Source organism: Typopeltis vanoorti, chromosome 1 (genome assembly GCF_054136105.1).
Source record: "Typopeltis vanoorti isolate ZY-2024b chromosome 1, IOZ_Tvanoo_1.0, whole genome shotgun sequence".
NCBI classification, from domain to species: Eukaryota; Metazoa; Arthropoda; class Arachnida; order Uropygi; family Thelyphonidae; genus Typopeltis; species Typopeltis vanoorti.
The window spans coordinates 144,377,291-144,390,536 of NC_143549.1; the positions used below are offsets into that span (position 1 = coordinate 144,377,291).

Consider the following 13,246-nt stretch of genomic DNA (forward strand, 5'->3'; position numbering starts at 1 on the left):
TAAGGATCTTCCTCAGCCATAGCCAAGTTATCCGGTCTTAGACGTGGACAGCAGATTTTTTTCCACCAGTTTATCTGGGGTTTTTCATCCCGCGAGCAGTCAAACCGGTCCAGTGAACACACACGGATTACAGTCAGGAATACTGACCCAACCATAGGTCTGATTCGTCAGCTATGCCGATTCCGGAGCCCGGATAAAATTTGGGGGGACTGGGATGGTGCCGTACCTCCCCGTAAAGGGGACGCACGGCCGTGTATCATCATACGATTATTATTATTGCGTTTGCCGACATTCTCTAGATCTCCACTTTTTTTTAGGCTCCATGGATGGCCATCCAAATCCACACAAATATCAAATTTTATCACTTTTGTTCTTTCTGTGTCTGTGTCATCAGATGAGATAGCACAACCTAACGTGCACTTTAAAGTAATCTCATAAAGGAAAACTTTACATATACTCGTACACTTTTCGCTTACTATTAAATGACAAGAAAAAGACTATACCACAATCCATGACACGTCTGTTGAAAAAGACGCGATTTAGTCACTGCAACAAGACTTGAAATATGTTTTAGGCATTTGAAAGAGTCTCTTGAATTCAATATCTGCTGTCCAAGAGTACGCAGACTTTTGAATTATTTAAAAAAAAAAAAAGAAAAAGAAAGAAAGAAAAGAAACAGAAAAGTAAAAAAAAAAAAAAAAAACCTTAGGTTTTCTGATTTTCTTACATGCTTATAATTATTTGGTAGTAGCCTATGTAAATGTATCATACTATCAATCTATATTGAAATATTATCTATATATTTTTTCCTGTTGTGAGCATCATGCTTTGTTCTTTTTTTTAATGCAGATGTATAAACTTAATAATGAAGTATTATTCTTTCGGTTTTATAATCTAAAATAATTTAATATAGGTTTCTTTTTAAATTAATAATATTATTTCAGCATTCTTCAACCTCTCTTGTAGTTCTCTAAAAAACGAAGCCATGGTCATTAGCTCACTCAATAGTTTAATGTTAAAGTGGGTATCATACCCCGTTTAATAACTATAAAAAAATGCACGTTCATTCTTATTTAAACCCATGGAGATTACCGAAACGGATAAATGACACGCGTCGTTTCTTACATGTTATACATCCTTCTAGCTGAACGGATTTTTAAATATGTCTCCTAGCTGTCTAGGAATGCAGATGTATATGTATGCATGTGTTGCGTAAAGCCTTTTCGTTTTCTTCTGCTGATCCTAAGATATCGCACTATCTAGGGAAATGATGTGGAAAAATACCTCTTCCGTCTCTCGATAAAGAAAAGATAAAATGATGTTTAACTCAACCATTTAGATTTTTCTAAACAGTTGTAGTTACTGGAAAGAAAAAAGCAGTATTCTTATTATCGTCTTCAACCAGGCCGGCATTTTATTATTATTATTATTATTATTATTATTATTATTATTATTAGACAAATTCGCAGTTTAAGGAAAAATCGTGACACAGTTCACAGATATAATACCCTTGACAAAGATCAAAATGACTAATAATGTAAATATTACATTATTAGTCATTTAATCGACAAAAAAAAAGAGACTGCGTGGCATCAAATACATTGACGAACAACACTTCTAGTTTTTTTTTCTCTCTCTCTCTTTCCTCTCCACACCCTAAGATACATCATATAAGTGATTAAACCTTTTAAGGTGACAAGGATGAAATACTAGATGCAATAAATTATTTTTTATCCGTTAATCGTTATTCACTTCATAAAAAACATCATGTAAGTATAGTGTTACTCAGTATCCCCTCATACGCACACACACACCTTCCATCTAACTGTACATTATACTGTACATGTAATTTACAATTAATGAGGGTATCTTTATACGATATTATTTTCCTTTAGAATGACTTCGGCGTTTCTTTAATCACTTTGAAGCTTTAGATATTGAACAATAATTTCGTATAGTTCTTCATTACAAAAATAAATACCATAGTTGCTTCCATAAAATTAAAATATCCCTGCAGGGATGTGTAGTTAAAGTTCTTTCATCGTTGTTCATCCGATGTTCTAACAACATGCAATCACTAGTCAACTGCATTTCTTCCTTATCTTCCTAAACTCTATTTCCTTCCGATTTTGGCCCATCTTTGTACGTATTTTAACTCTAATCTACTCTTCCTGCGACTTCTTTCAGTCTTTCTGTATTTATTTATTTTTATTTATTTTTAGCCCATACACGAAAGGTTGGTTGATCAACCTATAATACGTTAGTACCGTGTATGGATAGTGGATTGGGAAATAAGAAACTTCTTTACACTTGATCTGAAGGCCTGTGTGTTGTATTCCTTGGGAAACACATGAATGAGGAAAGACTGTTTCACAATATAACAGTTGCAGGGATGAGGGAGGAGAGAAATGTTCTGTGAGTTTGGAGCTGGAGTGTAAAGGGACTTTGGTTGGCAGCCACACGCTTTTCAACAGATTTAGTAGCGAGTGGAAAAATTACTGATGTTAGTTCATTTGAACATTTATCATGAAAATATTTATAGAAAACATACATATTGCAGAAACCAGACATCTGTGTGAAAGTGAATGGAGTGAGTTGGTAAAAGATGGGTAATTAATTAATCTGATTGCCTTATTTCGTATTGAGTCAAGTATTTTAAGGGAGCTCTTAGGAGCATCATCCCAAATGTCAGAGCAGTATTCGATAGTTGGGATGATTTATGATTTGTATAAGGTTAACAGTTGTTCAGTGATGACGTAACGCCTTCAGCGACAGAGAAATTCCAGTTTTGTTTGGGAGCTTCTGAGAGGAGACAATGATTGTGATGTGTTTATGGAAAGAAAGGCTTGATGTCAGGACGATTCCAAGGAGAGAAATCTCATTTTGTTTAAAGATTTGAGTGTTATCAAAGTTAATACTCGAAGAAAATGGTCCTTTTTTTTGGAAATAAACGAGAACTGTATTTTACTGACATTAAAATTGACGAGATTATTTAAATCTCATTGAAAGATGGCTTGAAGATCTGAATCGAAGCGCGGAGGTTGATGCCATGTTAGCTGTGGTGATCTGTGTAGTTCAAAGATTTTCAAATGAAAGAGAGGAGTGCAATATGCTGTAGTCAGCAAAACTGTGTATTGGGTTGGCAGTCAACTGGAGTAAGTCGTTGTATACAAAACGAAGGATAAGAGAACAGAACAGAACCCTGTAATATTCTGAGTGGCATAGCAAGAGGATAGAGAAACATCCACCATTTCACGTAGTGTGCATTTAGTAGTTGGCGACCTAATTGCAGAAGTCATGGGCAGACCAAATATTGGGAGTTTGCTTAATAGGCCTTGGTGCCAGACCATGTCAAAAGCTTTGGAGACATCGACTGCAACACTTGAGATTCGGCAAATCTTTCCATGGTATTTGTCCAGAGAATAAGAGATATGTTCACGCATGTCACACATGCGTGAACATATCTCTTATTGTTATCTTGATTATTAGTTATCTTAATAACTATACTGAATGCGGGCGATTTGCTGGTGACAGATGCAGAAGAAAGAAATTGTTTAACTAACGACCCATTTTGCTAAAAGCTGTCAACCTGATGTATGCAACATTGCACTCACTACTGCACATACCGACTACTGAAATAGAAACTTTGATTCAGATGAATGCAAACGTCACTCAAGTAGCGTATATACAAAATATTTGGTCCGATATGTCACCACGTATTCCAGGCAACTATTCAAGAATGCTGCTGGTCGGTAATCGTCAACGGTGTTGATCACAGTGGAAAAACAAAGAGTTCGATAAACTGTCTTACTGGATCCACGGTTTTGAAAACAGCAGAGCTCACTGGTTTCTCAAAAAGTGAGATACACCTTGTGCTTAATCTGTGGAACAAATAGAAATAAAAACTTCCTGTATGCAGCAATTGACCGAAGCATTTAATGAAGGCTGTTTCTGAACCATATCTCACCTAATTATGCGGAGAGAATTGAAGAGGATCGGTATTGGCAGTTGGATAGCTATAGGAAACCACCTTATTAAATAAAAGTTTCTAATTCGGTGGCTAGTGTGTGTGTGTGTGTACTTATTCATTGGTTGAAGAAACTCAAATGTATGAGGAGGAGGTACTAGAGTTGTTGCACAAATCTTGTTGCTGAATATGAATTCGGCAACGAGGACTGATGAGGTGATTGTACAGACGCTAAAATAGTGGTCAGCTGAACTGGCTGTTCTTTTGACCATGCTATATAACTTGAGTCTTAGAACAGGGAAGATTCCAAATGTGTCGAAAGAATGTATGGAAGTCCCATTGCACAAGGGTGGCGCAAAGACTTATGTATAGAACTATCGACCCCTCATTATCTCTGGAGTAGTAGTGAAGATTTTGGAAAGGTTCAGAACTCGCATTCAGAAAGGAGTTGATAGAGAATCTCTACTTTGCAATGAACAACATGGGTTTACTAAGGGAAGGTCATGTTTGATTAACTCGCTTACATTCTATAATAATGTTACCATTGAACTAGACAAGGAGAATGGATACACCATGATACTTTTGGATTTTGCTAAGGTTTTTGACAGAATATAGCATGGAAGACTGTTGCATAAATTGGAGAATATGGGACTGGAGGGTGTAGAAAGCACGAGAGGCATGCTTGGAAGTTGAGAATGAATGCCGTCAAGAAGTGGGCGCGGGGAGGGGGGGGGAGAAGAGCTAGAATTTTTCTCCTAGAGTGGTGCTTGATTGGAATGGACTGCCATTGGATACTATGTGCGCATGTAGTATGAATGAATTCAACAACAGCGGGTATGACAGCTATTGAGGGTAGTATATGGCCTCCGTCGATGAGTCCCTGACTTCCTGAAGGTCTCATTTTATAATAACAATAATAATAATAATAATAATAATAATAACAATAATAATTTTTGCGTGTAATATTCTTTCAAAACGTTTAATAACATGATAAAATGATGTGATGTCTGTATAATTTCGCTGCTTTTAAAAGGCACAAAATAATTTTCCTTTAGATGCAAGTTGCATAATTATTATGATTATACCTTTCGTCCAGAGACCAGCGTTTCCTTTTTAAGCATAATCTTCAAGTTCAATAATAGTTTTATCCAAACAAGTTTTGATTTTTCTTTAATTCAGTTCACTAATGCGAATTTTGTTCTTCATATCTTATATATATATTGTGTGTGTGTGTGTATTCAGACTTTCCAGGTATCTGCTCTCACTCAGTACTTTGATAAGTAGGACTCTATCTGCTTTACACCTTTTCGTGTTTGGAATTATCACGAAGATTGTAATAACTTAAGTATTTCTCTCATGTATACTTAAGCATGAAATGAGGACATTATAATATGACAATTTACAAATAATGAATGCTAAGAAAATATTTTCTATGGATTCAAATCAAGGACTTTAAATAATTCTAATGATTAAATGAGTCATTATGTCCGTAGCCCTATGTTTTGGCCTGTATTGTTAACATATGGTAATAACCTTATTTTCCCATTAGAGCAGCTTCTCAAACTGGTTACTGTATTTGTTATTTACAAATTACATTGACATTCCTTTCGTTATTAAGGCTGACCGACATCTCTTGGCTGGTAAATAGGACACATTCTTTCTCGGCGGTAAATTTGATTTGAAATACGAAAATTAGTTTTGATGTCAAAAAATGTAGAATACCTATGATGGATATTCTTAAGAGGAATAGTTAGTTTTGTTTGTAGTTTTTATATCAATCTCACGTGAGAAAGAAGGAACCTGTTAATGTTGTTTCTTGAATATTTGGAGGTTTTAGTCATAGATTTGTGAAAGAAATTAGCGGTTGAAGATTTTCACCGCCTGAATGAGATTACAATTCTGTTTATTGAAGGCTTGAAGTCGGATGAAAAAAAAATTTTTTTTTCATCTCGAAAGCAGGATTTTTGATTTATCTAACTCTTACTCCATGTATAATTTCTACTGTATTTACAACCGTGGTTGTGAGTACATCCCGATTCCCAAGAACGTCGTGAAATTTATCTATCGATTGTAGGCATTCATAGGTTGAATTCCAGTCTAGGAGACGCTAGCAACAATTAGAAGAACTGTTCACCAGAAGGCGAGTTTGGTGGTCTCATACACAGATGGCAAGGTTTTTTTTTCCTGGAAACACTTTTTTTTTCCTCTGCTGCCATAAACTGGTTTTGCATTCCTCACAATAGGCAAATCAGCCGGAGAATATAAGCACTTAACATGCATGCTACTCTATCCTCATAGCCTTATTTAGGCCATGATTCCACTTCATCACAACCCACAATCCAACTGAAGTTACAAAGGTGAAGTGAAATGGATTTTTTTTTTTTTTTTGCCAGAATGAAGATAAAGCTGCGTTTTATTTATAAAGTTGACTAAATTTTTCTCATTACATTCAGGAATACTATCGAGAACGGTGTTTGTGAATGAGGAGGAGGAATGGGGGATATCTGTTGTCAACATCATCATGGAAAGATGATACGATTAGATTTGAAATCAGTTGCCTTCACTGTGAGAAGGTAATTGATATAAAGTGGCTATAGAGCAAATTGACCACCTAGTTATAAGTAAGGATGGAAGAAAGCCTATGAGACAGTAGTTTGGTGAACAGGTCTATACGTCAGACCCGATTGAATGCCTCGAAAATGTTAAGCGCGACAGCATAAGCTCCTCTTAATCTTCCCAGACATATGTCCTGAGGTAGACGCCGCCGCTAAGATCATTGGTGAAAAGAGCCATACAAGTATATTGCATAGCGTGCAATATATAGATCTTTAAATCTCTTTATTGAGTCTAGGCTTCAAATTATTCAAAATTTATAATTTAACTTTATTTCAGGAGTACATGAAATTAAAAGCCTGTATAACGTTCAGATATTTAGTTTACTTCTGAGTTTTTCACATTTAGTTTATTTACTTTAAGCATATCATCGTAAAAACACATTTCTCTCATATGTGAAACCTACTGAATGAGATTACAATTCTGTTTATTGAAATATTCTCATTCAAAAGATCTAATGATGTGTATAAAGGGCTGTTATTCTACAAATACCATTTCGATACTATGTCTAGAAATATTTTGTGTAAGAAACAATGGCAGCTGGGGTCATTATTTTTTTATGGATGGCACTGTTCATGTTCACTGTCAAGAGTATCTTCAGGAATGAGTTCGAGTCCTATCTTTATAAAGATAATGTTCTCATCTTGGAATATAATTTGACAAAATATCTCTTATGTGAATTCAAAATTTGTTTACCTGATTAAATTGAATTGGAAATTACAAAAAAGTGCTAAAACGGGAATTGCCCTTCTGTTATTACTTTTTTTCTGTTTTTTACATTTAATATATAAAAATACAAATATTTTAATTCCATGCTTTACATAACTATTTCTTTTAGAAATGTGATTTATTTAAAAACTTGATTTTTACGAGTTTATTTTTCATTTAGATTAATTTATATAAATAAAAAAAAGTGTAAATTGATTGTACAGGTAGTGGTCTAATGACATCACAAAAATCTTAACAGCTCACGTGTCTTGTGGAGTCTCTGTCCTCGCCTTCATCTTGCAGCCAGGAAAAGGTATACTGCTAGACAACCTGAGGTCGTCGACCGTGGCGGAATGGTCATGGAGAACACTTTCCTTATGGTCCGAGTTGCTTCAGTTGCAGTAACCACTTTAGTAACTGTGATACTAGTGGCGTCACAAGTCACATGGGGTAAGAACCTTCTTTGCTGTACCTTATAGATTTTTGAATAAAAGTATGAAAAAAAAGCTAAGAAATACCAAAAATGAATATTCGAATATTCTTTGTGAACTTATGTTCCCTTAAAAACTTTATAAACGGTTTAGATGCACATATTTCAGTAGCAGAAATATGTAAATAAAAAAATCTCCTTGGATATTTAATTTACACACACACACACACACACACACACACACACACACACACACACACACACACACACGCAATTATAATATGCTATGCTGTGAACATTGAAATAGTTTTTATGTTTGGTTTTGGTATAGTTGGAAAATAATGAATTCAAACCAATAAGAACTACTGGTCATAGTCCTCCAGTAACTTGGTTAAACGCATCAACATATTTTGTAATCATATTGATTAAAATTATCATTTTTGAAGATTAAAACTTTTAATCGAATGGATTATTTTCGATCTATTGTACAAAAAATATATCGTCTTTGTCAACAGTAAAAATCGCTCTTATTGACCCTGACTGTGATAGTATTTGGTATGTAGAATATTTTATAAAATTGTTGACGCATTTCAGTTTTAATTCTATTGGACAATTTAAAGTTTTCGGATACCTGTCAAGTATTTCATTTGCTAGTATGCGTATAACAGAATAGTCTGATTCTGGTGAAAATTGGTAACTGAGATTATTATTAACTTTTATCAGTCAATTTAAATTTTCATTTAAATTGTGAATCTTCCCCCCCCCCCCTTTCTCTCTCTCTCTAGATGTGAATTTGTGTGGAGAAGCAGTTATTCCTATTTCTTGTTTCTAATTGATGATGTCATACGGCATGCATTCACTAATCTGGAGAATGTGAAGATTTAGTGAGGTTGAGATTTAAAAGGACCACTTTTAAATATTTTATATTTAAAATATTTTGAAAAGGATATATATTTTGTGACCTAATCGAAAAATTACAACAGCTTGGAATTCGCTTGAATTCGAAAGAAAATCTGGATTCCAATTTGTAAAATATAGGAGGAATTCTGTACTTTTTTTTCAACTGAAATTAAATTAATTAATACCAGAGAGTGGGAAAATAAGTTCTCCTTCACACAGCTGATGAAAATATTCAACAGACATAACACTCTCTTCGTGATCTAAGTATCTGCCTTTGTATTAATGCTAAATATGCATATAACATATCGTCAACGTTTCTCAGAATAACAAAATAAAAACTATGAACAACTGTGAGTACAAAATATCGACATCCCCATTGAAAATATTTGAATGGGAATGTTTTTAATTGGAAATATATTTCTAAGATAGATTTCGAAATTTCCAATTATATGAAACACATCTATTTTACAAATTTCACGAAGGTCAGGAACTGCTCTAAAAATTAATATTTTACATACCATAGCTTTTTAAAACCTATTTTGCACCGATTACCTGAATGTTTCACAAATTTCACGAAAGACAGGGACATTCTTCTCTATAAATTTAATATTTTACATGCAATAAATTTTTAAAACTCATTTTGCACCAATGAAGTAAAACATTGAATTAGTTCACATTTAAAATCGTAATTTACTAATTATCCTAGTATTTTTTTTTTTCTAAATTGAGCGGTGTACTTTTTTGTTTTAGTTGTGCATTGAAGCATATGTTCACGAGGTTATAGAGCAAAGCGTAATTACCATTTAGGTCTTTGCAAAATTTTCACACGAAGCCAAGTATAGTATGACTAGCTGCATTTTTTTAAACAGAACTAACAATGGGTCAGTAAGATACACCACGCATTACACACCCTATTGTATTCAGACCTGCATAGTCGTTCATAATTATTGTCATTATATATTTGCTTCTACAATTCATTTATAGTTGAATTCCTACCCGGTGATTTAATATACAATTAATTCGACATTCTTCTTTTATATACGTGCTCCATGAACCGGATAAAGCAAATCAGACCAGACCCTCTTATCATTATTCTAATATTCATTATCTTAATATTTATTATTGTCGGTTCTATTGTTTTTAAATATACATATTCATGGGTCATTCGCAGATCAAGAGGTCGGCTAGGAAGAACATGTATTCGATACTTGATTTATTCATTGTTCTTAGTGGGAAGACAACCGTTTGTTTTTCCTTAATAGACACCTGTATCAACTGTACTTGAATTGGGTTTGGAGAATCATTACAGGTTCCCTGTAACAGAATCGGAAGCTAAACTATTTGAAGAAGAGTCCGAGTAAACATTTTATTCGCTTTAGTATTTATCGTAAAAGTTATAGAGGGATTTGAAAGGTTGGTTGTACTTATGTGATAACCAGTTGTGATCTTGTGGTATTATGGTGTTATATGGGCCATGAAGATTCGGATTTCTCAACTGAAGAAGAAGGAAAAGAGCAACTAGTCGATGATCAACTGGAAGTTTGCATCATCCTGATAGTATCTGAAGTAGAGCAACTAGTAGGCACCGACCGGTTGCTCTTCTTCAGATGCTATCATGATGGTCGTTTTGGAAACTAGAATATCTTAATCACTTTTATGATATACTGATAAACTGAAAGTGTAGACCAGAGATTTATGAAATCCTAAGGTCGAGAACCTCTTCTTACGGAACTTCTTACTGGATGTTGATTTAACCTGCTGGGCAGCACTTGTCCTTCGTGTTCTGGTTCCATAACTTAAGCTAAAGCAACAGAAGAATTGAGGGGAAAGATCTGGACAGCTATTTGTGATTGGATGAGGGGGAGGGGAATTTACTGCCCCTGCCTTCAAACGTTAGATGAGGCTAACACGGCCTCTCTTACTTCCTTTGGGAAATAAAAGGCGCTTGTGGATTATTATTATATTTATTTTGCAAGAGTTAGTTTGGAACTAGACGGCTAAAGCAAATAATAATGTGAGTGAAGTGTTTTCATATTCTCTGTTGGGAACCATACATGTTTTTCATTCATGATTTCGTCAGCAGAACCGATATTTGTTTATTTGGCTTTAGTGCAAAAATTTAGTGCAAAGACTAAGAAATTACTAATTTATTTATTCCATGTGTATTTATTTATTAATAAACCCATTTCCTGATGGGATGATATGGTTTCTCGAGGTGATGAACCTACTCTTATAGGTTGCTCTCTTTCTTATCTGTTTTGGGACCGACACCTGGACCGAATTCTATCTTGGAGCCTTTATGAGGTCTTATCAGATGAAGCTAAACCGCTGTAACCGATGTGTGATTCCATTTCCCTTAGCACATTGTATACTGGTTTTAGCCTGTTCTTGTCAGTAATTCCAAAATAGATGATGTATACAAACTTGTCTGAATAAAAACCACTTAAAGCATTTTCTTTTCTTGAATGATTTTTCTTGATATGTTACTATTTTTGCTATTTTACCCTCCTCCCCTCATTTGTCTGAGGATGTGTGATATTTTCAGCGTATTTCTTGGAATATTTCCTATTGACGTTACTGTATATCTTATAGTAAATTAAATCAGTTTAATGTATTTCGCTTTGTTTTCGATTTTGCATTATTTTAACATTGGTTGTAATATTTTAACGTAATACTCAGTTACTTGCAATATTAATAATGATGTATTGCAGCACTCAGAGGGACAATATGCGGCATCAATATTCAACAAGTTGACGTCAGTGTGTTTACTGCAGTATTCTGTTTCCTCAAAGACATTTTGTGCTCTGATAATTATTCCTAATAATCTATTCAACCATAAGAGGAAAATGTCTCAATGATTAATGTCTATTAGATTGAAGAAAATAAATAATAAAATAAACGGTGCAAAAAGTGTAACATTTGAACTAACATTGGCTATCATTAGGTGAATTGAACCACGAGAATCATTCCAAAGATCCATGAAGCATTCTTTTTTAACTGGATCACTTAGAAATATGACTCTCCCTGAATTAGTAGTTTAGCTACACGTCATTACCTGTGAAATAGCACTGGATTCAAATCCCACAGGTATAGGAATTTTAAGGCTTTTTTTTTTTTTTTCCGGATCAGAAATTAGCTGGTTTTATAGGGACGTGAAGGTTCCTTCTTGCAAAAATCCACAAACCGATTTTGCGATCATTGAAATCTAATACACAGACGATATGTTCTTAGTTTCCTGGACGATACTTTGAACATCAATCAATCAAATAACAGCACAGAAGAGACTCCATAGCTCACTTGAAAGACGGGATATTACACCCTTCGATTGGAAAAGACTTAAGTTCGATTTTCATCATGATGAAAAGAATTTTTATATGGGCTCTTTCAATGAAAGGTGTACGAAGGGTATCAGGGTTTTCTCTTCCGGAAACTCAGATTTTCATCCTGCATACAGAAAAATCGGCCAAGAACACACAGGTTAACAGAAAAAAAACTCTTAGTGGATACTAGATGGCGTCGTGTGTGGATGAAGGATTAAGTAGTGTGGACGGTAGGTTCTGTGGTGTGCAGCGTTCTCCCCCTCCGATGAGTCCTTGGATTCCTTTGAGGTGTCACGTAATAATAATAATAATAATAATAATAATAATAATAGCTGTTAAGGATGCAAATAACATTAAAGAATACAGAAGGATTAAAATTCCATTAATTTTTCATAAGTTAAAAGTAGGGATAAAAATCCCCTTTTATGATTGAGGCAGGCTTTGATTCTTGAATGTAGCCTATTTATTGAATAAACCTTTTATGTTCTAATAAGGTGTGCGCCATAAATAAACCATTTTAGAGGATTAGAGAAGCGAGGCGAGGAGTTAACACTACCTGAATATTAAGCGATATGGGCAATTAGTCCTAATAGGACTAATATTGAACACGAATTCTCGTGAAGTATAAAATTTATCCAATAAGATCAGTTTCGCTTTGTTTGACCTGCAAAAATTTAATCTACTCCACAAAACTTCTTTAATTACTCACTTTGCGTCTATGTAAATTCACCAATCTATCAGTATTTTTGATGCTGTCTCAATGAAGGTTATCTTTCAACTGTGTGGTTTATTTACAAATAAAAATGATAGAAATGTTTCAATATTATGGAAATACTTCATCATTATTATTTTTTATTTTTATTATTATAGCGGCGTGTGGGGGAGTGAAGTTTATGAGTACGCTGTAATGGATGTGTTGTAATAATCACTTATACAAATTCCATAATCAGAGTATATCTTTACCAGTAGGAAAAACGTGGCGTTGTAATGTCTAGACACGAAATTCAAGTACAGCAGAAGTCAGTTCAATGCATTTTAATGTCACGCACCCATTTCTCTAAAATTATTATCAAGGTCTCTGACCTTTGTATAACTACGTGTCTTGATGATTTTGTTTGTACAACATTAGCATTTTAGAGACGTGATAGGGAATTAAGAAAACCAGAAATTAGGGGAAAAATGAATTCTAATATGAATAGTACAGTAGTTTTTGTGAACTCACGGTGTACTTTTATTGTAAATGGCACATACATGATCGGTCTGATTAGCCAAGTAGATAGTGCTTCCGGCCTGCAACCAATTAGCCAT

The 13,246-nt window shown here is 34.3% G+C and overlaps 1 protein-coding gene across 3 annotated transcripts in view; it reads left to right on the forward strand.

The window, feature by feature from the left end:
- The window catches only part of LOC150110505 (Ig-like and fibronectin type-III domain-containing protein 1), a 325,466-nt gene that overhangs the window by 17,491 nt on the left and 294,729 nt on the right, over positions 1–13,246 (forward strand). For all 3 annotated transcript variants that reach the window (XM_090394289.1, XM_090394271.1, XM_090394280.1), the window contains exon 2: positions 7,548–7,738. In XM_090394289.1, the coding sequence (XP_090250415.1) occupies positions 7,642–7,738 (97 nt within the window). In that variant the 5' untranslated portion in view covers positions 7,548–7,641. The remainder of the gene's footprint in view (positions 1–7,547; positions 7,739–13,246) is intronic.